Source organism: Propithecus coquereli, unplaced genomic scaffold (assembly GCF_000956105.1).
Source record: "Propithecus coquereli isolate 6110/MARCELLA unplaced genomic scaffold, Pcoq_1.0 Scaffold442, whole genome shotgun sequence".
NCBI classification, from domain to species: domain Eukaryota; kingdom Metazoa; phylum Chordata; class Mammalia; order Primates; family Indriidae; genus Propithecus; species Propithecus coquereli.
Genome location: NW_012150197.1, coordinates 1,768,330 through 1,793,581, shown reverse-complemented (window position 1 = coordinate 1,793,581; position 25,252 = coordinate 1,768,330). Strand labels below are relative to the sequence as shown.

General features: G+C 54.9%; 1 protein-coding gene across 1 annotated transcript in view; it reads right to left on the bottom strand.

Annotated features, from left to right (window-relative positions):
• Positions 1-25,252, bottom strand: part of TAF4 (TAF4 RNA polymerase II, TATA box binding protein (TBP)-associated factor, 135kDa) — a gene marked incomplete at its 5' end in the record, with an annotated part of 75,063 nt that overhangs the window by 25,706 nt on the left and 24,105 nt on the right. The window contains 4 exons of the mRNA XM_012654553.1: positions 1,101-1,223; positions 1,937-2,056; positions 4,729-4,848; positions 6,566-6,732. Coding sequence (XP_012510007.1) covers positions 1,101-1,223; positions 1,937-2,056; positions 4,729-4,848; positions 6,566-6,732 — 530 coding nt within the window. The remainder of the gene's footprint in view (positions 1-1,100; positions 1,224-1,936; positions 2,057-4,728; positions 4,849-6,565; positions 6,733-25,252) is intronic.

The following is a 25,252-nucleotide window of genomic DNA, read 5'->3' as shown; positions in this document are numbered from 1 at the left end:
AGAGAGCCACAGGCCAAGCACCGTGGCGTCCCTCAGCGGCAGGACGTGACCACGGCCATGCCAGGCAGCTGGCCCTCCCCCCTGTATCCCCACTGCAACCCCAGCCCCAGGTGAGCGCAAGTGAGTCCAGCCACGGGCTCCCGGCTGGGCGACACACTCCACCAGCAGCAGACAGAACACACAGACTCCGGGAGGTCGGGGGACGTTCTACACCCAAGTGTAGGAAGGAAATCGGAAGAGAAATCAGAAGGAAAGAAGAGGGCCAGGAGGGCTGGGAGCCCTTAGATTAAAAGAGACAGGAAAGTCAACCGCAGTGCGTCAGTCCTGATTGGAGCCAGCAGCTAAGACACGACGCTGTGAGGACGCTGGGGAGACGGGAACAGCGGCAGGGCGGTCACTGCCTATGAAGGGACTCGGGGGTGTCAGGTGTGATCGGGGTGTCGCAGCTGTGTCTGTAAGAAGTGCCTCAGTTTCCAGAGATCCACTGACACAGATGGGGGCGGAGGCGGGTGGCAATGGGTCAGAGGTCACAGGCAGAAACTGCTTCTCAGTCAGAAAATGACAAGACCCAGAGACAGGACGTAGGGGTTCCTCGCACTGTTCTTTCCACTTCTGTGCATTTAAAACCCTCCCTTTAAAAGCAGGTAAAACCACTGGGGGCGGGGCAGGGAGAAGAGAAAGCTAATGCCTTAGAAACATCATCTACCGGGTATATTTACAATCGCTCCTGTGATGCCCACCAGGAAACCTTCCCGCAACGACCAACTGCTATGGACAAGCGCCTTCCATACCCCTCCAGAAAACGGCAGAGCCTCCTCGCCAATGCTCTGAGAGGCATAATTGCGTCAGAAAACAGCGAAGCTCAGGAAACTGCGCGGGCGCCGGCCCCTCACAGCAGGGCTCAGGGTGGGGCCCGGCACAGCCACCTGGCGAAGCCCCAGAACACCCGAACTCAGGGAGGAGGGTCTCCCAGGTGTGCACACCCTTCCCGCGACCCGCGCCCTTCCAGTGTCCTCGCTGCTGACACGGGGCACGGCAGCCAGGCTGTTGGTGACGCACACCGCGCTGGAAGGCAGGGGACCGAGAGTGAAAGCTCTTACCAGTAAGTTCTGTACTAGCTCTTTCACGTTAGCTGCCGTCTCTGTGGACTGTTTACCAGATGAAGCCAGTTTTATTAACGTAGATAGAAAATTTTTGCATTTCTTCACATTTTCCATAGTTTCCTAAAGTAAAAAGATATAAGTGATAAAAATTTAAAACGTGGATTTTCATCACAGCCTTTGGTATAACTAAAACACATATATGTATAAAAGATACATGTTTCTTCTCTAAACTTCCTTCAAGAAAACGCAGGAGCTCGCATGGCCCGTGCAGACGGGGCTGAGCTCTGAGGAGCAGCCCGGCCACCAAGTCAACAGCCAAAAACCTGAGAAAGATGAACCCACGAAGACGTTCGTCCTAATTCTACTTATCATAAAGACAAACTGATGCCTATCTAAACGTACATTAAAAAAAGAATCAAATTATGTGCAGCCATTAAAAGTCATAAAAAATACTTACCAGACAGACGTGAAAAAAGTTATAGATAAAGTATGATATCCCATTTTGTCTAAAGGTTTATATACATAGATTGCAAATGCCGTATAGTCCACATGGCTTTTAGCACGTGAAGCTTCTGCACTCTGACGCCCTTAAGCGAGAAGTCAGGGCCTCTTCCTGCCCCCTCCCAGGCCACCGCCCTCGGAGGCCCCTACACGGGGGAAGTGCAGGCCCCCACGCATTCGCACGGGCCCCACACTGTCCACGGAACCCACCAAGAACCAGACGGGGGTCTGGGAAAGAAGTTGACCCAGGGTGAGATCAGGCTGCACCTTCCAGCCACCGAGCCCCAGCGCCCGGCCATCTCTGAGCTGCCAGGGGGAGAAGCGGCTCTTACCGTGGCAGCTGTGGAGGTGGTGGTCGCCCCTGGGACTGTTCGCTGAGGTGTCCCCGTTTGAACAGCTGTCGCCGTCCCGAGTGAAGCTGTCTGGGCAGCACCACCCAGAACAAGCTGAGGCTACAAGAATCCAAAACACGAGGTAAATGCATCTCACGCCACAGACGGGCTAAGTGGAGACTGGCCTCGGTCCGGCAGAAGAAAGCAAGGCTTCCCAGAGAGGCAGGGAAAGCCCCGGCCACCTGCCGGCCCAGCATCCTGGCCTCCCCCGCCCTGGAGCCAGGCGAGGCGGCCTACAGCACCCCGGGGAACTGAGGGCCGCGGTACTAGGTGCCTGGGAAGCCGTATTTTGCACCTGCATTAAAAACTGACAGAAATAAAGCCAATCGCCGGCAAGATCCTCGTTTTCGGAAGTCAATAGCATGACAAAAGTCACAGTGAAAAGTGACCAGTGTAAATAATCCTAGCCGAACCAGGTCCCCATTGCTCCGAAGTTAAAAATTAGAACAGAAGAACTACTCCCGCAAACGCCCTCCTCTCAGCCCGCAGTGAGGCTCCCAGGACGTCCCTCCGCAGGGGACCACGCCAGGACTGACAGGAGGGCAGGTGCCAGGATCCCCCGGCCTCACTCTCCCAGAGTGAATCTTGACAAGCAGCCTCCTCCGGGCAGGCGAGGCCGGGGTGTCAGTCACCCTGTGGGCAGGGAGGTGCCACTTTGCTAAGCAAACGAACAGCCAGACACAGAACTCAGGCAGTTCAAACCACTGGCCCTTAGTCAAATTCCTAACATTTCTGTTTTACATGAATGATCACAATGCAAATATTTACTGATTTCTTAAATTAGTACTTTTCCAATTTATAAATCCAGCCATCAACATTTCTCTCTCCAGTTTTTAAACAATCCTTTTTTGGGACTTCGGAAAGCCAGGAGCAGCGCAAGCACCGAGCGCGACTCCCAGGCAGCGGCTGCTCCTCCGTCCTGCAGAGCCCCGCGGTGCGCGGGAAGCACTGCCAGCACAGAGGTCTCCGGGGTCCCCGAAGTCACACCCCGCACTGCAAACGCCAGCCCGGGGTGGGGAGGGGCTGCGGACGGACGATGCGCGGTTTCTTTGTAACCCTGGGTTCTTTCACTTGTAGCAGTGAGTCCGTATTATTTGTGCGACTGAAGCTCATCTAATAAAATGCTTCAAATGAAGAAAATGTGGAGCAACCAACCCGGCAGCTGTCTCCGGGCAGTCAGGGACATAGAAGCATCCGGACACTTCTCACCTGTGGGGAGTTTTCCTCCTCATCAAAATGTATTCCTCACATTTACTGACCCTATGGATACGTACTTCACCTCGGTAACGTCAAGACTGCGTCTACTTGTTCTGATAAATTTATCTTCCACTAAGTTGGATGCAAAAACTTGACTACGGGCTTCACTTCCTTCTCAGAAAAACCACTGAGAACTGAAAACCCAGATACACCCGGCAGACGGAGGGCCCAGCTGAGGGCTCCTTCCAGGCGTGCGCAGGGGTCTTCATGCCAGCGCTCGCTTCCTTGGACCGACCCGCCCTCCCACCCGCGTCCACTCACCACAGCGCCAAAGGCCCATTGAGACGTGACCCAGTGGAGTGGAAAGCCCAGAGCTGGGGCTGCCCCTAGAGTCCTCTACCCCCCACTCAGCCTCAGTTTCCCCACGGGACCGTGTGAGGATTCTGGACCAATCAGCAGCACATCTGGGCACGGCGCCTAGCGCGCGGCAGGTGCATCATGATCAGTGCTGCAGCCCCACATTCTAACAGCTGCTGTCGCCTTCCGCCTGACCGCCCAGAGAAAGTGGCTTCCCTAACCAGGTGTGCCCTCCCCGGCCAGGTGTGTCTATTCTCTGGTCAGGTGTGTCCTCCCTGGCCAGGTGTATCTCCCCTACCCAGGCGCACCTGCCCTAGCCAGGTGTGTGTCCTCCCTGGCCGGCCCCTTCCCCTCCATGGACCCCGTGCCTCCTCTGTAACACAGATGGCCGGTCTGGCAGGTGCACAAACCCTTCTCCGCGGCTCTGCGGGCCAGGGCTGAGCTGTCAGGAGCGAGGGCGCTCCCCGAAGAGGCCAGCGCCTGCTCCAGAACACTCTCCCCTTCGCAGCTTAAAACACTATTTGATAAACAACCCCACGGGTTGACACGGAACATTTCTAGAACTATGCTTCTATTATGGGCAAAGGGCGCAGGCCCCAGGGAGGAGGTGCAGGGAGGCGGCCAGCGTGCAGGCTGCCAGACTGGGAGCAAGTTCCAGAACCTCCCTCAGCTCATCTGTAAACGCCTCAGTGAGAAGAGACGAGCGACGGCATCTCCTCACGCGGCCTTACGAGCAGTAAGCAAGTGAAGGCACACAGAGCGGTGAGGAGGACGCCGGGGACGGGCCGTGCTCAAATGGCAGCTGCTGTCGTCACGGTTACCTGAAAGGCCACACGTGCACAGACATAAACTATCCTCACTGCAGCCATCTTCTGCTTCAGAGACGCCTTCATATTAATAAGGTGTTATTTTTATTTTTATTTTAATAATTATACTCTGGCATAGTGGGACGTTTTAAAAAGTGCTGCTGGTATTAAATTCTGTGTGGCTTTAAAGAAAAAGAAACCTTGACCTATCCTGCAATGGTCGTCGGACAAAAAGCATCTTTGTCATGGAGAAAACTCCTCCCAAAACTCAACTTAGTATCCAATACAGAAACTCATGAGGCCTGCTCTTTCCATTAAAGAAAACCGCACCGTGCCGGGCCAGCACATCCACGCAGCTGCCGTGTCCCTCACCTGGACCCCGGAGGAGCGCTGCAGTGTGGTGGGGGGGGGCACCGTCGTCTGTGCCTGAGACACTTGCTTGATTATGGTAGTTGGGGTCACCTGCCGTGCGATGATGGGTGTCCCAGGTGCCTGAAAGATAAGTAACAGTCATCAAAAACAGGCTACATGTAAAAGGAATTCCCCACCCACCGCACACAAAAATCAACCCTTAAACATGTGACTAACTGGTGTACTCAAGTAGGTCCACACACTTATTCACAATTTTCCATGAAGTCACCCTAATTCTGAAGTTTTCTTAAGTATATGAAATCTCTTCATATACTATAATAGGAACATTAGACTTCTTTAACAAAGTCTACAAAATGCTGGGCGCGGTGGCTCGTGCCTGTAAACCCAGCACTCTGGGAGGCCGAGTCGGGAGGATTGCTTGAGCTCAGGAGTTTGAGACCAGCCTGAGCAAGAGTGAGACCCCATCTCTATTAAAAACAGAAAAATTAGCCAGGTGTGGTGGCGCACACCTACAGTCCCAGCTACTCGGGAGGCTGAGACAGGAGGATCACTTGAGCCTAGGAGTTGGAGGCTGCAGTGAGCTGTAATGATGTCACCACTCTAGCCAGAGCAAGGAGCAAGACTCTGTCTCAAAAAAACAAAGTCTACAAAAGATGACCCTGAAAGAACATAGATGTCTGGAAACAGGTCCTTGCACTGCCGCTCGTGATCTCGTTAATAAGCACTGAAAAGTGGGGAAGGTGCACGGACAGCCCCGCCCCAGGCTGGAGGGCTGGCCACACACAGCGCCGCAGCACCGGGGCAAGGAAGCAAGGCTGCCAGGTGGACGGAGAGTCGCCCCGAGCACGCTGACGTGAAGCTGGTCTAAGCGGAGGCTGACGGCGAGGGCGGCAGGAGCTGAAGCCCCCGGGCCTCCTGCCTTCCGGCCCAGCAGACAGACACCGCAGGCCGTGAGGACACTGCTCCGTGCTTCTCCGGAGGGGAGGGGCTCTGCCGCCACCAGCTTGTCCTCGCCAGTCTTGGGACAGAGGCATGAGCTCCAGAGGGGGCAGGCTCAAGTCCCAGGAGGAAAAAGCTGTCAAGATCACTCTTGCCTGCGCTGTGGTCACTAACCTGCCACCCAGCTCCTTACAGTGAGACCACAGCACAGACAAGCACAGCAGGAGACAGCGTGGGGACAGGCCTCAAGCCAGCACGCGCCAGGTAGAAGTCACAGCACCGGACAAGGATACCGCATGCTGGGGAGGGGTCCTGGCACTTTGCTTTAAGCAGCAGAGTCACCCTCCCTACCAGAGCTCGGACTCAGGACTGGTGACCCCCGAGCCTGAATTCTGGAGGAGGGGTGGTCCTATTTAATTTGAGACGTTCTCAGGCCTCCCTGACAGCGGCAGCTGGCGCCTACTCAGGGTCACTCTGTGCCACTCCTCTCAGCACTTTCTAGGTCTTGACAGTCCTTAGGACAGTCCTGGGAGCTGAGCACCAGCACAATCTCCATTTTGCAGATGAAGAAACTGAGGCACAGTAAGGTAAGGCCACAGGGAAAGAAGGGAGGGGACCAGGCTCGAGCTGGGGCAGCCAACCCTGGGGCATTCGCTCTAGCCCTACGCGGCCGCCGGTCCTGCTGCGCACCGGCCATGGGCGCTGGCTCCTCCAAGCACCCTGCCACCAAGAGGAGGACGGGTGACCAGGGCCACCCCCAGGCCCATCCCCGGATCGGATGCTGCCCACACCCCTAGGTCCTCACTCACATGGACGCGCCTGGCCCTTGCAGACCTCCCCAGCCTGCGAGGTAGAGCGGGAGGTGGCTGGCCACTCGCCGGCGCGTGCGTGCACTCACCTGTACGGTGGAGATCTGGACTGGGGGGGCACTTGTGGGGGTTGCAGGGCGGGGCGCCATGGTGGTCTGAGGCTGGGCCTGGGCGTGGGCCTGAGCTTGCATCTGGGCCAGGGCTTGCTGGGGGATCATCAGCAACTGCCCGTTCTCGCTCCGCACGAGGACCATTCCTGGGGACAGAGGGGACCTGGGATCATGAAACACACTCCGCCCAGGGTGCTGGCGAAGGCCCTACCCCGGCTGTGAGAAGGAAACACGAGAAGCGGGAAAACACACAAATTCACCCAACTTGAAGCACATTTGCCTACGAAGATGGTGGACAGGATGAAAAACTGTACAAGGCTGTCGGAAGACCCTGGGGATTCGAAAAGCATGTGAGCCTTCCTTGTATAAACGAGCCAAGCAGCAGGGCAGCGTGACAACTATTGCCACTGCCACGCTGCACATCCCACACACACCCACACCGGCCGGCACACCCCACTTCACAGACACGGAAGCCTCTCTGCCCCACTTCCCACGGGCCACACCGGCTGGGCTGTGGCCAGGAGGACACAACCATCTCTCAAACCTGTGTCCTGCAACGTCCAAACCAAACAGAAGCCAGTGTGGTAGGACACCCCTCTGTGCGTGTGGCAGTGCGGTCCCCACGTCGACCTGGGACATCCGCACACACGCGCCTGCCTCTGCCACAGGAGGAGCCACTCGCCCTTCGTGGTTCTTCAGCTAAATCACAGGAAAGCAAATCCTGCCGGCCAGGTGTGGCACTCAGTTTAGCTTCAAAAAACAGCATCCAATTGCACCATAAATCCCACTAGAAACAGTAACGCAACTGTCCGACTTTTAAGTTTAATTTCCCAGGACAGAGGTGGTGGAGGCGGACTGTGAACACATGCCCTCTCTCAGGTGAGGCCCCGGCAGGTGCAACGGCTGACATGACCCAGCCAAAAAACGAAACAGACACACAATGAGGCGCCGCCAGCCGGCCAGATCCCCCAAGTCACAGCTGGCCACACCATGGAGCTGCCCTCCCCCCCTCCCCCCCTGCAGCATTCTGCAGCCACCCCTTCCTTCCCTTTAGGGCGATTTAAAATGATACTCTCGCAAGAGAAAAGGCAAGGCCTGAAAACTCCCCGAGTCATCCCGACGCGCAAACACTGGGCTTTTTCTTCTGGGCCTGCGTCGCAACCTCAGAGGTTCCAGGAGAATCTTCGGAGCTGTCGGGCTCTCGACTCTTTCGAAATCCATCACGGTATCTAGAAATAACGGGGAAGCTTCTCCCTGGGCTCATGTCTAAAATTCTTGGTCCAAATAAGCCACATTTATGTTAAGAAAACTTCCCTCCAAAACATCCCTTTCAAGCTAAACCGTGCTGAAATCAAACAAAGAAAACCAAAAACCCAGCTGCTTCAAATGCTCTGCTGAAATGTCCCGAAACCTGGGAGCTGGCGAATGAGTTGACAACAGAAAGGCCTCCAGGGCTCGATCGCTGAAATCAAGTCTGTTGAATACCACGTCTGCAGTCTGCACACGCAGGATGCTCAGAAAAGGAGTTTTGGGCAAGGCGGGTGCTGGGGTCAGTCACGTGGCACCAGAGTTGGGTGTGAGCCACCGAGAGAGGGAGACTGTCCACCCCGCGTGGGCTGGGGACCCCAACAGAGGATCGACACCCCTTGACACCAGCTTCTCAAACCCCACCGTTCGTGCGCTGCCCTCTTGCGTCTGCTCAGAGACCGCCCCTCCTTCCTCCCAAGAGTTCTAGGCAGCCGGTGATCGGCGTGCGCTTAGGAGCACACGGCGCGCAAACGGCAAGGTGGCAACACAAATGAAGCACCACCGGTACCTCAAAACGCGTTCATCTAGCAGTTAGGACAGCAATTTTAATTATCGTGAGCTTTTTTGCTTAAAAAATTACATTCATAAAAATTTAAAGGAGTATGTAAAAAATAAGTATCAATGAAACATCGATGTGATTCAAATCCTAACAAAGTAAAAGTGGTATTTCCGACGTCACGGAAGCATAAGGAAACAAGACGCCGTTCACTGCGAAACGTGCCCGTGGTCAGGGCCCGCGCGCCCATGCTGAGGGTCAGCGCACCGTGCTCAGGGTCCGTGCTCCTGTGGTCAGGGTCAGCGCGCCCGTGTCAGGCCAAAAGCCGGGTAGGTAATCAAAAGCCCGGCCAGGAAGTGACCGTGTGACTTTAAGCAGGTAACTTAAGCACTCTCAGGCACTAAGAATATCTCCGACTTGGTGTATAAACGAGTAAGCGAGGCAAACAGCAGAAGGGCTGGAAACAAAGGCAACACTCGCACTGAACGGCCACCACCGACGCTGCAAACCAACCTGTCGTCTCCCTGCTCGCAAGGCATTACAGTCACCGACCCTGACAAAAAGAAGTCAGACGCCCATGTGATCACCTGAGGACACCGCCAGCTGCATCACCCTGTCCCAGTGACACCATCACCACACCGGATCTCGTGAACCGACTGGTCGTCATCACTCATTTCAGGCAGGTAAAAACTGTGCTGGATTTACCCGTGCAAAGGCAAAAAACCCACAACCTTGTTTCAAAATGTAACTTAAACTAACTTAAGATAAAAGGTCGTGAAAGGTAATCTACCTTGTCTAAAGGCAGGTGTGACCTAGAAAAGTCAAAGTGTCTAACCCTCCGCCTTAGTGGGCCGCCTCTGCATCCTGCAGGGGCTTGTGACCAGCAGGTGCAGCCCACGCCCCACTTCACACCTGGGGACCCAGGCCGGCAGGCAGCAAGTGGAGGGGTCTGTCCAGGAGCTCCCCAAAGAGAATGGACCCAGGGGGTGGGCATCAGCCTAACCCCCAGCCCAGGACATGCCATCACATACGCTCACGGGAACCAACAGTGATGGAGACAGGTAGCCCGTAGAGCCATGGGCTCCACTCACCTAGCCCTTAAGTCACGCTGGAGAAGGTCAAACTTGAAACAGCAAACACACTTGCCATTTAAAAGACACATCAGACCCCGTGTCCAGCCAAGATGGGTGGCTGCAAGCCATGCAGGGAAGGGCTGGGGCGTGGGCCAGGAGGCGGCAACAGCTAGGGCCAGGGAGCTGGACCAGGGACCCACCCCCTGACCAAGGCTCTCCCTACCTCCCAGCTTCCCCTTGACCCCTAACCCCCAACCTTTCACCTTCCTGGAGATCTCTCCCACGGTCAGCCTGGCCGAAAACCAAAACCAGCCACTGTGCACAAGCAATAGTCACGATGCACCCACACCCAGCAGCCAGAAAACAAACGAGGTTTTCTTCCCCAGTAATTGCAACGTCTTTCCTGGTATAGAACTAAGTATTTTTATAGAAAATCTGAGAAACATGGAGCAGTACAAGGAAAACAGAAGCCTCACGAGAGCCCCTCCCTGGGTGAATGGGCTGTGTGTTTCCCGCCAATCCGTGTTCTGTGCGCACCTATGCAACCGCGTGTGTGACAGAGCAGACGGCTGCGACCCTCTGCTGCCACTCAGTTCTGTATTTCTTTCTTCTTCCTACGTGCACTTTCCACGCCATTAAACATTCTTCAAAAACATAATTTTCAGGAGCTACATAATGTTTCACCCAAAATGTGGTTATTTCTTTTTTGGTGAAGATTTCATTTGTTTCCTATTTTTCATTATTGTGAAAACATAGATTTTAAAATTAAAATAAAAAATGTTAAACACTCTGCCACACTGTTTGGAGGTGGCAACGTGGATGACACGCAGCTGGCAGAGGCCTTCCCGAGGGACAGGACCACCGCGTCCCCCTAGGGCTGGGTCGCCAGCACGCCCAGGAGCCCTCCAAGCCCATGAGCTCTCGGGGGACCCACGTCCCCCCGCTCAGAGCCAAGCCAAGCACCAGTTCCCAAAGCGTGAATGAATCCTGCCCTCTTTAAGCGCAGAGCTCAGGATAAACCCCAGCGTTCTTACTCAACATTAGCTTTCCTTATCCCTTTCCTTACCAACGCTTTTTACTGTATTTTAAGCCAAAATGTAGAGCATCTGAAGCTGCACTACAAACCCGACAGGAATTTCCGTCCTGGGAATCACCACTTCAGGGAAAATGCTTTCACCGAGTGTCCGGGTGTCACCCAAGCACCCTCGGGCACAACCTGACGTGAGGCTTGGGGCTGTGGGCTCCCCCTACCCTCCAACGCCCCGGCCCTGGCTACCTACCTGCCTATGCCCTTTGCAGAGGCCCCCGCACTGGGAGGACAGCACACGAGGGGGAGAAGGACCCTCGCGCTGTGCTGTCAGTAAGCAGCAGAATGGCAGCCCTGTGCAGAGGTCTCGACCTCCGCAAGGGTCCCTGATGACGACAGGCCCCTCAGACTGCACTGAGAGTCGTGAAGACAGGGACGAAGGCAAGACCCTTACAACTAAACGTGTGCAAAATGAACCTATCTCCCGAAGCCCCACATCTGATACCAAAGCAGCCGGGACCAAGACAGGAGGAGGCCATGCCAGGCCTCCCGTCTGAAACGCACCCGGAGGACTTCACTGCCAAGCACCCACGTCACACAGCCTTCCCCAGCTACACCAAAGCGCACGGGGCTTCTCAGAGGACCATGCCCCGCGGGGCTCCGGGCAGCCAGCAGCAGACAGCCCTGCTGGGCCCGGGCTGTGGCCGCACCACAGGTGCAGGAGCCCACGCAAGTAGCCACGGGCCAGGGCTCAACCGGCGGCCCTTCCCCACCACACCACCACCCTGACCCCCGCCCGGGCCGAGGGGCAGCAGAATCCCGCAGGCTCCGGCTGACTTACTACGGCCTAAGCGTGCCGCGGGTTCCCAGGGCTCTTTGTGAACGGACATTCTGCCTTTTAAATTACCAGGGGGGCGGGTGGGTGTTAAACGCGGATCTGTAAATGTAGGGGAGCAGAGGGGCCGTCCACCTCATGGGGCTCCCTCACGTGACCCCACCTCACACCTCGGAGGGACAGACGCACCAGCCAGACCAGGCTCCTTGGCTGCCGCGAGCCTGACTCGCGGAAAGACACGGCTGTGCCACCTGTGTGTGCGCTGAGCGCAGCCGCTCGGGCCCTCAGTCCGGGCTCTGCTCCTTCAGGGACAGCGGAGTCAGCGTCACGAGCTTCACGCATCCGGGGAACACTGCTGCCCGCCCTGCTCCGCTCCGTGAGGCTGCACGGTCCTGCCTGTTTCCCAGCCCACCCACAACACGGTGGGCGCCGGAGCCCTGCGCCTCTCGCCCTCTGGGGACACCTGCTCGGCTCTGCTTCCCGCTCCCAGGTTCCTGCTTTGCTGTAATCTGCCTCGGCTCTGCCATCTGTCCACTGAGTTCTGGTTTTCACCACATTTTAGAACTTTTCCACTCTTCATGATAACGCACCGCTCTGCTCCTGGGCCTGGAATTTCCTCTCACTGCAGGAGGTGTCTCCACGTGCCCATGACTGGCTTTGTCTGTGGTTCTCCCGCGTGGCTGGGGTTGAAGACACGTCCCTCCAGAGGGGTTTAGTCCACCTCTGCCAAAACCCAGGACTATCACCGGCCTAGGAATCCAAGCCACCCAGGAGCACAGATCCGACCCCGGCCCATGCAGGACAGGCCTCTCAAGGATTCTCGGGGGGCTTCTTTCCTCCTAATGCTGGGGGGACCCTCTTCCCCCTCTGCCAGTGGTGGGCTCTTCATGGTGCTGTGGTATCTCACGCCAGCTCTGCTTCTGAGGCTACCTGGCTCTCTGGCCCGCCTGGTGTGAAAACATGAGCCCCGCGCAGCCCCCCTGCCCAGCCCACCCAGCCCACCAGCTCCCTTGCACTCCACTTCTGACTCCCACAGGTTTTATTTTCTAGAAATCTGAAGAACGTCTATCCAACTTCTCCAGCCTTTCTGGGTGTTTCATGCCGGGAAGGGTTTAGGACTTCTCGTCCTGCCTCACTGCAGAGTCACGACTCAGCAGCGGCTCCTCCTCCGTGGGGCCTACGGCCAAGAACTACCAGCAACCTGGAGCCCCACTGCAAACCCAGGAAGCAAAGCAATGAATGATAAAAACAGGTAAGAAACCCTCTTCAAAATTACAAAGACGGCCCAAGAGGACAGTCGAAAAAATTCACAGAATGGCCACAGGATGGAGCTGAGACATTCTCCCAGAAAGCGCTACGGCCAGAAAATGAGAGAGCAGCCAGGCAGAAATGATGAGAAACTCGGAAGGATCGCGCACGAAGATCAACAGGTGACAAAGAGAAACTCCACAAGAGGCAGGAAGGAGAGCTCGCTCGCGACGCGTGCCACGGACGAGGTCCCACTCCCCGACGGCAATGCCCAGCCAGCGTCCAGCAGGATGGACGTCAGAAGGTGCCCACCCCGGGGCACTGCGCAAGGGCAGTCCACCGGGGGAAGAGAGGAGCCCTAAGTGTTCTCAGGGGGAAACAGACCCCACACAAAGCAAGGGGACCAGCGCTCCGCAGCCCTCCAGAGCTGCACAGACACAGGAAGACAGTGCGCCAGCGCCTTCAAAACCCACGGGAAATTGCCTTCGACCTAGAATTCAATGCCAGGCCACACTGCCAACCAAGGGTCAGAAGTAGACAAAGGCGTTTCAGACACTAGGTCTCAAAAAGGGTATCTTCGTGAGAAGGGAGAAGCCACTCAGACAGAGGAATGCACAGAGAACAAAAGGCAGGCTCCGGAAGCACAGGATTGGACCCACAGGAAACAACAGGGCACCTCCAGGAAGAAGAGGGAGGGAACGGTGGGCACGGCGGGCGCACAGGCTGGGGCGCAGGAGGCAGCTCACGCCTGCAGGGCAGGGCCGCTACAGAGTGGCCACTCTTGAGGCCCCGCGGCCTGGCCTGACCAGGGCAGTGTGATCACAGGACACCCCCCAGCTTGGCACCAGCGGCACGTCCACAGCCGCGCAGCACAGACACTAACCACGGGCCCAGCACAGCACAGCGGGGGGCCTCAGGGACAGCAGGTGGTGTCACCAACTAAAGCCGCAGTGGGCAACCTCAGGACGTGGCCGCCTCTGAGCAGTTTAAAGTGGGAGCGGCGGAGTGTGCTCCTCCCTAAAACCCTGCTCTGTAAAATAGGTGCACGATCAGTTTAAAGTTTAAAGCTCTCAAGTGTCAGGAAAAGCAAGCCGGCGCCCTGAGAATGTGGTGGGGTGGCAGTGCCACGCAGAAACTCTCCACTGACGCACCTCAGGGCAGCGAGGCCGGTCGCAACGCAGAGAAGGGACTTGGGGACGCCGGCACACAGCAGCCACACATGCACGCCACGCACACAGCCGCCGCGGGCCTGGGCAGAGCAGGGCCCTCCCGTTCTCCCAACATCTTGGGGGACCCATGCAGCCGCCAATGCACAAGTAAGGACACCCCAGGTCCCTCCATTTCCTGAGGACACAAATTAAGAAAATCCCCTCCCCTCTCTTCCCAGCGCTTATAAAGGTTTCACAAAAGCGTCTGCACTGAGCAGACAGACGTGTGGCCGAGGTGGTGCCTGTGGTGGGTCGTGTCTGGGAAAGCTGGGAGGGAGGCTATCGACCGGCCCTCGCCCCTCACCTGAGCCAGGTGTGGGAAGGGGAAGGGAGGGGCGGGGCTGACTGCAGGCGCAGCTCAGCCCCTCTGAAACTTCCAGAAAACAAATGGAGCCCCCAGCAGGCAGTAACACCCCCACAGAGAGGAGCATGGTTGTCATGAATAAGCTGCAAAGCAGGCAGAGAGAGCAAAGACGCTGTCTTCTCCACGGCAGAAAGGGGCAGACGGGAGCCTGGCTGCCGGCCGCTCCTGCGCCGTGAGCCAGACCAGCCAGCAAGCAGGGCACACAGTGACACCCCAGACTTGGGCGCTCTCCTCCTCGCAGGGCTGGTTTTACTTCCCTGAGAGGGCGTCTGTATTGTGACCATACGCGCACGGGGCATCTTGTGTCAAAACCTGTCCACCACCAAGCCAGACGCCATCTCTGTGGTCATCAGAGGGACGGCGTAAGGCCCACAGCGGGGGCAGCACAGGAGACGCGCGGCCCACGTGCCGCAAAGCCGCCACTCCACACGCGGCACGGGCTGCAGAGGAGGCGTCTGACACAGCTCACGGTGCTGCTCCCGGCACACTTCAAACACTGCTGTAAAATCGGGGACTCTGATTCATCCCAGCACACGCCAGAAACAAAACACGGACAAAAACAAAGGCAACCCGACCACAGGAAGGGACTCTCTGTGTTCACCGATGCACCACGGTCCCAGTAGCCTTCTGTGTAGACAGACGAGCTGATTCTAAAACTCACAGAAATGCACAGTCCCGAGTAACAACGGAGCCGCGGGAGAGAGCGGAACCGGAGCGCTGAGCCGGCTGGCGGGGCGGACAGAGCCGCGCAGCAGCGCGTCCAGACACAGGCCCGCAGTGCACAGGCAAAGCCAGTCCGGCAGGGAGAGGACGGTCTCCTCAAGACACGGGGAACAACCAGACGTGCACAGGCAAAAACCTGGACGCACCTTGCACCATACGCCAAAATCAACTCGAACCTGATCCAGACCCAGCAGTTAAACCTGAAACTCTGCAACGTCCAGAAGAAAACAGAACGTCTCCGCGGACCTGGGTTAGGCAAAGAAATTGTAGATACAACACCAGAAGCAGAATCCACACAAGAACAAATGCACAATGTGGGCTTCATCAAAATTGAAAACTTCTGCTTTTCAAAAGGCACTGCCAAGAGAAGGGGAAGGCAAGTGTCTGCAGGACTTGTGTCCACACAGCCACGGGTCCGCAAAGCTCGACGGGAAAATAAACAACCCAGTACAGAAAAGTGGGCAACAGACCCGAACAGATACTTCACCAGAGAAGACAGATGCATGCAGACAGGGGCGTGAAAGGATGCTCGGCGGCATGAGCCACTAGGGACAAGCAAATTAAATCCACGACTCGATGCCATGACACACCCACTAAAGTGGCTAGAAGTAAAAAGACCAAGTAAGCGTTCCTTATCCAGGATGTGGAGGAACCGGACTCTCATACGCTACTTGGGGAACACTCAGAGCTCCCCGTACCCCACCGCAGCACCCAGCCGCTCCACTCCCAGGTACCCACCCAAGAGACAAGAAAGTGTGCAGCCTGACGAAACCCCGTGCACAACAGCCCAAAACGGGAAACAGCCCCGAAGTGCACTCACAGATGAAAGGACGGACAATTTCTGACACAGCTCTGTGACAGGCAGCGCGTGGAAGAAACACACACGAACTACTGAGACACACAGCAGGGCTGCGTCCCAAGTGACGGTGCCGAGCGCCGAAGCCAGGAAGAGCACGTCCTGTCCGGGTCCACTGTGTGGAATTCTGGAACATGCCAACGCACCCTCAGCAACAGAGCAGAGGGGACGGGGTGTGGGGGAGGGACGGGGTTATGAAGAGGCAGGAGGAGGCTCTCGGGGACGGTGTCCACCATCCTGACCGTGGAGATGGTCTCTTGGGTGTGGACACATGTCACAGCTCACCAAACTGCCACTTGCAACGTGCTTAGTTGATCACATGTCAATGACAGCCATAAAGTTCTTGAAACACACACATCCTTAGAAAGCAAGAAAAAGGTGCTACTGCAAAAATAATGGAAAACACAGTTTTAATTAACATTATCTTCTTCCTGTCATCCTTCCCGAGTGGACGCAACTGCCTGTTTCACAGCTGTCCGGCGGCCTTCTCCTGGGCAGCCCTGCGTAAGGGCATGAGGCGTCGCCCAAGCGCTGTACCAACAACTCCATTCACCGAGACGCACAGATGCACCGACCCCACGCGTGACACAGGAACGTGCCTTTTTTTTTTTTTTTTTTTCCTTTGAGATGGAGTCTCACTCTTTTGCCCAGGCTAGAGTGAGTGCCATGGCGTCAGCCTAGCTCACAGCAACCTCACACTCCTGGGCTCAAGCAATCCTTCTGCCTCAGCCTCCCGAGTAGCTGGGACTACAGGCATGCGCCACCATGCCCGGCTAATTTTTTCTATATATTTTTAGTTGGCTGATTAATTTCTTCCTATTTTTAGTAGAGACGGGGTCTCGCTCTTGCTCAGGCTGGTTTCGAACTCCTGAGCTCAAACAATCCGCCCGCCTCGGCCTCCCAGAGTGCTAGGATTACAGCGTGAGCCACCGTGCCCGGCCGTGGAACGTGCCTTTTTAACAGAGTATCTTACAATGTCACTGGACAAAGTCGAAACAGCCCAGGGTGGGTCCTCAGAGCTCCCAGAGCCTCAGAGTGAAACTGCACATCCAAGTCTCCAAAAACAACACTAAACTAGCTCCTCTGAAGGAAAAGGGCCCCCACGGAATGCCCCAGAAGAAAGTGTGTTCGGGCCAAGGAACAGGCGCAGGACCAGCCCTGAGAGCCCTGCTGCGGCCCCAGCACCCGAGAGAGCTGCAGGTGGAGAGGCTGCCTGCTGAGTGCGTCCATCCGCTCCCTCCGGAAGGCTGGGCGGAGAACAAACCCGGCGGCTGCGCTCCTCACGGGAGGGCTCAGAAGGCGGCGGCTCTGGTCCAGGCCGCTGGACACCCTCCGCTGACCCTGGCTGTGGACCCACCCAGCTCTTGACTGCTGCCCTGCGAGGGGGGCGCCGGGCCAAATGCACCCCACGCCGTCCCACCCCCACGTTCTCCCCGGGCTTTGACTCCAGCGCTCGCCTTTGGGCCTCTGGGTGGTCTGCAAGTCTGCCAGTGTCCCCGTCGTGCAGCCAAATTCCACGAATGCACAGCTGCTCACCTTAGAGCAAAGCTGAACGCCAGCCCATGGGCACTTTTACTAATGACCGTTCTCATTCGCTTGTTCATCTGCAACTCAAGGGGAGCGCGCGCCTTCAAAGCCAGTCCACGGTAGAGACGTACAGCTCAACAGCAGACGGCACACCACACGCAAGAAGTCAAGTCTAAATAGGCCGGGCGCGGTGGCTCACGCCTGTAATCCTAGCTCTCTGGGAGGCCGAGGTGGGAGGATTGTTTGAGCTCAGGAGTTCGAGACCAGCCTGAGCAAGAGTGAGACCCCGTCTCTACTAAAAATAGAAAGAAATTAGTCGGACAACTAAAAATATATAGAAAAAATTAGCCGGGCATGGTGGCGCATGCCTGTAGTCCCAGCTACTCGGGAGGCTGAGGCAGGAGGATCGCTTGAGCCCAGGAGTTTGAGGTTGCTGTGAGCTAGGATGATGCCACGGCACTCTAGCCTGGGCAACACAGTGAGCCCCTGTCTCAAAAAAAAAAAAAAAAAGTCTAAATAGTCACCACAAAGTTCAAAGACCACCTTTCCCCTTAAGTGTGGAGGAACTGATGGCCACACACGAGTTTAGTGTCCCCCACACAAACCCGGAATAAAGCAAGTCCAAAAACAGCCCTCGAGACCAAGCAGCCGCGCGGGACGCCGCTACTGGAAGCGCCCTCCCTGGAGGAAGAGCCCGGATACTCCTCAGCCAGCCTTCGGAACTGGCCGCGTGTCCCCTCCTCCCCACCCACCGCCAGGCTTGAGAGAGATGCTCCCACCCTTTGGGCCACCTCCCGACTGCCTGTCCCAGACCCTGAGCTGGGACTCTGCCGTCTCTCCCTGCAGCCTTCACCTCCCATCTAAACCCCAGACCTCGCCGCCCCCTGCCCCAGCCTCGTGGCCATTGGAGGACCTGCTCCCGGACCCCCCATCTCAGCCAGCACCCCCTCCCCATCCACTGAGCTGCACGTGCCCAAGTCCTGAAACTGCCTGACACCTTCCAATGCTCAGGGCCACACCCCTGTCCCCGTGGCCCTACCAATTCCAGCTCCTCCATAGCCTTTACGCCTGCTGCTCCATCTCTCCCACCACCGCTGAGGCTAAGCTGTCATCGCCTCTCCCCCAAGCTAAGACAGCAACCCCAACCTCCCTGTGGCGCAGGAGTGATCCTCCCAAACCCCCCCCCAACAGGACCTTCAGTGGCTCCCCACAGCTCTCGGGGGAGGGGTGGCCCTCCCTATCCCAGCCCCCCAGGGCCACCCCCTCTCTCTGCAGACTGAGCTCACAGGTGGACGCCCTGCCCAGCACGGGCTTGGAACCTTCCTTCTCGCCCCGCTCGCCACCCTCTGGAGCTGGCTCAGCCTTCCTAGCTCTGGAGTGCCTGCCGGGCCTCCCGGGGGAGCCACCTCTCAGACCGCCCGCACTCACAGCTGCAACTCTGTAACTGCCGGGGGGCTCCCTCATGTCTGTCTCCCCCTCTCAGTCTGGGCTCCCTGGGCCCAGGGACTAAATCTCTGCGTGTGCATAAACGAATGAATCCCAGAAAAGTTTAGCGAACCCACGATGTGCCTGTGCTCACCTCGGCCCATCCCGTCCCCACCGCGCACTGCAGTTCCTCGTCTGTCTGCCTTTCTCCTTCTGACCACAAGATCCCTCCTGCCGGGACTGCCATTCATCTGTCTTCAGAGCAGGGCAAAATGAACTTGGGAAATTGGTAATTTTCTGCTTTGGTTTACTAAAAATCATTAACTTCATCTTTACAAACATCTAAGTCATGTATTCACTCAACAGGTGTTTATTAAACGCTGACGACTGCCAAGCACTGGGCACACGATGGTGGGCACAATGGGCGGGGCCAGCCTTACCCTAGTGACGGGAAAGAAAGAAACATAACCGAGGAGCAGCCTCCCGCCAGTCCTCTCGCTCCGAGCCCGTTCCTGGCGGGTGGGTTGTTTCCCTTCGCCTGGGCCGCTCTCCGAGGCTGTGATGTCAGCTGCTCCTAAACAGAGCCCTTGCCTGCCCCGGCAGGATCGCATCCCTCTGCACGGCATTTTCCAGGCTGTAAAGTCAGGTTTCTCAGCCATCCGTCTGCTCAGCCCACTCTCCGTGGCACGGGCTTTCACGCACCCTCTGCTCCTACAGCGCAGCCCTGGAAACGCTGGACAGAGGTCTGCACGCCGGGCCCGGCACTCGCTCTGGACTGCCAGAGGCACCGGCAAGGACAAACCCCTCCACCCCCTGCCACAGAGGTCCAGCCTTCTTTCCTACCAGGGTTTTATGGACCCGAGTGCACACCTCCAAAATATTAGCTCCTAAATTCTCTTCAGATACAAGTTAACTTTAAATTGCTAACATACTTTGATGAAAGACTTCTTAAAGCAATTACAGTTGACCCTTGAACAACAAAGGTTTAAACTTCGAGGGTGGCTCAATTTATACACATTTTTCCCCAACCAAAAGCAGCTTAAAAATACAGTGTTCTCAGGATGAGAAATTCGAGTATACTAAGGGCTGACCTTTCGTATACTGGGGTTCCAAAGAGAACCCAAGTGTGCGCAATTGGAACCAATCCCCCCCACATGCCAAGGGACAACTCGTAATCATTTGGTATTATTACTTTAAGAAACCGTCAATGTGTGGATGTGTTTACATGAACAGAGTGTGCATGTACATGCGTGTGTGTGCACGTGTGCAAAGTCCTGCCAAGCCAGATCATGCTGGGAGCAGAGCCCTGCTGCAAACTACAAACCTAAAGCTGCCTCTGCGATCTCAACAGCAGACTCTGAGACTCTGGTTTCCGGGACACCCAGCACGGACCTTCCCCACAGTGAGCCACATGTGGCTTCGCTGTGTCCCTCCTTCTGGGAGCCAGGATCCAAAGGCAAGGTGGTGAGGCCACTCTAGGCTGCATGTCCAAACCCTCGTCCTCCCAGCACCACCTTGAGGCCAGAGTTTGCAGATCAGGCCAGCATGCTCAGCCACCTTCCACCAAGAATGGTGGGCACCGTGGCTGGGCCCAAGGTGCTGCCTCTAAACTTTCCTGAACTCTTAAAGCACACTTATCTGAGCATATTTAACTCTTACTCTTAACATCAGCAAAGATTCTAGACATTCCACACCAACAGAGAACCTTTAATTTTGCATTTTCTTTCTTTTTTTTTTTTGGAGACAGGGTTTTGCTCTGTTGCCCCGGCTAGAGTGCAGTGGCATGATCATAGCTTCCTGCAGCCTCCAACTCCTGGGTTCAAGTGACCCTCCTGCCTCAGCCTCCGAAAGTGCTGGGATTACAGGTCTAAGCCACTGCACCCAGCCTAATTTTGCACAATTTTAATATGAGCTCTTTCATTTGCAGATTCTGAATTCCACTCAAGTGACACTTTGGGCATTACCTTTGATTGACAGAAGCTTAGCTCCAAATCTGTGCCCACCCCCTTCTCCACACCCTGAAACTGACAGAGCCCAAGGTGGGCATTTTTAATCCTTTATTTTCCCTATTATGCACCTTATGTTCTCACTAGAGTAAGCATATGTGTATACAAAGGAAAGACTCAACAAGCAACCGCTCCCACCAAAATCCCAGGAAGGCAGCCAGGACGTCTGGGTGTGCAGCTGCCAGGAGGCAGGTGCCTGAAGAGCCACCTCTGCCTCTTGGGGCTCGGGGGCTTGTGGCAAAGGTCGCACCGATGGCTCTGCAAACACAGACAGAATGCACAGGATGCCTCCGGACTAAAGCTCCAGACCTTTCAAGATCGGTAACCAAAGAGAAAAGACTTCTTTCCCAGAGTTACCCGCAGCTCCCACTTTATAAGACTTCTCGAATCTAAAACCTACAAATTTGGGCAGATGGCAACAAACATCTCTCCCCTTCCACATGTGCAGCTATTTTTTAAGGTTGCTTTATTCAAAGAGCCTGCAGAGGGGGACCAGTCTGAGCATGTCAGAGGTGAGAAGGGGACTTTGGGGTGTCACAGACAGTGTTTACCCAGCCACAGAGGATGGGGCTTAGGACAGGGCTTCCAGACGCCAGGCCAGAGGCTGCCAGGGCCTTGGCTCCTGGCACGAGAAACCACATCTCTCACACGGAACTCCAAGCGTTCCGCTTGTTTTCAAAATGTTTTAAACAGTGCTAACCCTATGAACAACACCAGGGAAACTGAGGTCAGCTGGCAGATGACATGCACCTTAAATGACTTGCAGCGTAACTTCAGTTCTCCACAGCTCAGCTGCCATGCAGCCTCACTTCAGAACACAGGGGAGGGGACACAGCAAGGGCTCTGGGCAGCGGGAACGCTCAGCCGGCCGCCAGACAACACACACCAGAAGCACATAGATACTGCACCCTCTCCCAGAGCTTCCTTCCAATCGATGCTACTGATCGGTCTGCGTGATGGATCAGCCCTGATCAATGCTGGGAAGAAGAGCTGCTCAGCCCTCTCAGAGCCTGCCGCCAGGGGCCACACTGACTTCCCAGAGGAAGCAACGTGGCAGTGGTGCAGGGACCGAGATGGACGCGGCTGTCTGCAGGGTGAGAAGTGAGGGGCGATCTGGGAAGGCTGAGGTCCACCTGCAGAGGCCGAGGAAGGAGGCTGCGGAGGGGAGGCCTGCAGCCACCAAGGGGGCTGGCCAGGTAGTGTGGCCTCAGCGGACGGCTCGGTGTGCTACATGAAGCAAAAGGGGAGCGCCAGCCCTGTGTGGCAGGAGGAGCAGGGGACGGGGGGTGGGGGAGAGACAGAGGAGCTGGCCAGAGGCACTGCTGGGTTTTCAGTAATTTGAAGTCAGCTGATAAAATCCAACATCCACTCACAAGTCAACAAATACCCCCCACACACACCAAAAAGCAAACAAAACGCTTCAGGAAATTAGGAACAGGACGGAATTTCCACCACTTGAAGGAAATCTATGAAAACATCTGTTACAACCAGCAACTTGCACAGTAAGTCGTTAGAGGCATTTGCTTTAAATCAGAAACAATTCAAGGCAGCTGCCATCGCCACGTCCACTCGACACCGCACCAGAGACCCGTAAGCCCAATAAACCACAGTCAGGCAGGGCGTGTGGGCGCAGGATTTGAATGAAATAAAATTGCTATTAAATGCATAGAATAGGATTCTCTACGTATAACACTCAAACACGTTTTTAATGCAAGGGTTTAAGAGTGCTACAGTAAGATCAACATCGAAAATTCGACAGTGATTCAACACACCATCAACGAAGAATCAGAAAATGCAATTTTAAAAAAATACTACTTACAATAGCAGCAATGAACTCAAAGTGCCCTGGCATGGAGCTAACAAAATATGTGCAAGACTTACACGGAAAAATATAACAAACTTGACTGACCGCTATTACGGAAGATCTAAGTACAGTGATGACCGTATTCACGGGCAGGGAGGCACTGTACCGCAGAAGTCAATTCTCCCCAAACTGACCCACTGATTAATGCAATTCCAGTCAGAATAACTCTCATGGGCCTCGAGGCCTTGATTCTAAAATTTATAAGATCAAAATGCCAAGAGCAGCAAGGATGCTTCTCAAGAAGAACAAAATGGAACGTAACCCTGGCAGGCATGGAGTCGGCACAAACCTGAGCATTCAAGGACAAGACGGCACTGATGGCAGGACGAATACGCCACGAGAAAGTAACCGAGAGCCCAGAAACAGACCCCTGCACGGCACAAAACCTGAAATAGTACCGAGGGGCGTGCGGGTCAGCGAGGCAAGGAAGGTCCGTTCAAATAAATGATGCCAAGACAACTGTTTATCCAAACAGGAAGAAAACGAAAACGAAATCCTAACTCACATCATACACACATTCAGTTCCAGGAAGATTAAAGGCTTTTAGACAGAAGCAAAAACTAAAATTTCAGAAGAAAATACAGAAGAATATCTCTATGACCTGGGGGTTAGAAAGAACTTCTTACAGGTGACTCAAAAAGGTATTTACCATAAAAGAAAGAATAGATAAATTGAACTGCATTAAAATCAAGAACTTCTATCCATCAGAAGACATCACAAAGAAAGGGAGAAAGCCGGGCGTGGTGGCTCACGCCTGTAACCCCGCCACACTGGGAGGCTGAGGGGGAGGAACCCTTGAGGCCAGGCATTCAAGACCAGCCTGGGCAACTTAGTGAGATCCCATCTCTACAAAAAATAGGAAAATAATTGGCCGGCATGGTGGTATGCTTCTGGTCCCGGCTGCTCGGGAGGCTGAGGCAGGAGGATCGCACCACTGCACTACAGCCCGGGCGACAGAGCAAGATTCTGGCTCCGAAAAGTGAAAAGATCAACTATAAACTAGACGAAGTTACTGCCCACACATATGACCCACAAAGGAATACTGAACAGAATGTATACAGAACTCCTATAAATTAATGACAAAGAAAGAATGCAAAAGAAAACTGGGCAAAACGAGACAACAATGTGCATTTCCTCAACACTACAGGGAAAGGAAATGAAAATTAAAACCACACTGATCGGAAAGGGAAAGTCTGACGACGCCAAGCGCCGTCAAGGCTATAAACCAGGAGTCCTGCCGGCAGGTGTGTGCACCCACGCAAGGCAAAGGTGGCGCAGGAAACACCGGTACCCCTCCTGCACTTACACGCAACACCTGAGCACATCAGATGCCGTAATATATAAAAAGGATATTACGCTGTGACCGACAGGGGTTTATCCTAGGAACGCGCCATGGTTCAACAGTGAAAATTAAATCACTGTAATTCACCATATTAACAGGCTGAAAAAGAAAACCCGTGTACGCATCCCGACACAAGAAGAAAGGCATTTTAACAAAAATACACATCCGTTCATGACAAAAGATCTCACCAACCTAGGAACAGAAGGTGCTATACACTGAATGTTTTTGACCCTCTGCCAAAATTCATATTTTGTTGAAACCTAATCCCCGAAGGTGGGGCCTTTGGGGACAGAGCCCTCACTAATGGGATTAGTGACCTTACAAAGAGGCCCCAGAGAGCTCCCGTGCCCCTTCCTCGGGCCACACGCCGACACGAGACGTCATCTACGAGCCAGGAAGCAGGCCTCACCAGCGTCCTCACCCTGCACTTCCAGCCTCCAGGCCTATGAGAAATGAATTTCTGCAGTTTTTAAGCCTCCCAGTCTATGGTATTTTTGTTGTAATAGCCCCAACGGGCTAAGACAGAAGGAAATTCCTGAATCTAATAAAGGGCCTCTGTGAGAAACCTACAGCTAACATCACACACTTAATGGGGGAAGACTGAGTGCCTCCCCGAGATCAGAAACAAGGTGAAAAACGTCCCGTCTCACCACTTCTGTTCAACGTTACACTGGCGGCTGTAGCCAGTGCAATGAGGCAAGAACAAGAAATAAAAGGTGCCTAGATTGGAAAAAAAGAAGTAAATCTCTCTTTATTGCAGTCAGGGTAATTGTCTCTGAGAAAAATTCTAAGAATTCTACAAAAAAAAGCTACAGGAACTAATACATGAGTTAAGCAACGTCACAAAATATAAGGTCAATATTTTTAAAAGTGATATTTCTAAATACTAGCAACAAATAATTAGACATTGAAATTTGATTTTAATTTTTTAGAGACAGAGTCTCAGCTCTGTCACCCATGCTAGAGTGCACTGGTGCAATCACAGCTCACTGCAGCCTCCAACTCCTGGGCTGAGGCGATCCTCCCGCCTCAGCCTCCTGAACAGCTGGGACTACAGACGCACCACCACCATGCTCAGCTAATTTTTCTTTTCTTTCTTTTTTTTTTTTTTTAAGATGAGGTGCCCCTAAGTTGCGCGGGCTGATCTCAAACTCCTGGCCTCAGGCGATCCTCCCACCTCAGCCTCCCGAGTCACTGGGATTACAGGCGTGAGCCACCGCACCAGGCTGGAAATTGAAATTTTACAAGTCCCCTGTACACGGTGAGAGGACTGAACTCTGACCTTCCTTGTGTTGCTCAAATTCCTTTCTAAAGGGTCTGGGGAGTCACACTTCACAAACCATTAAATCTCACTAAAACCAGTC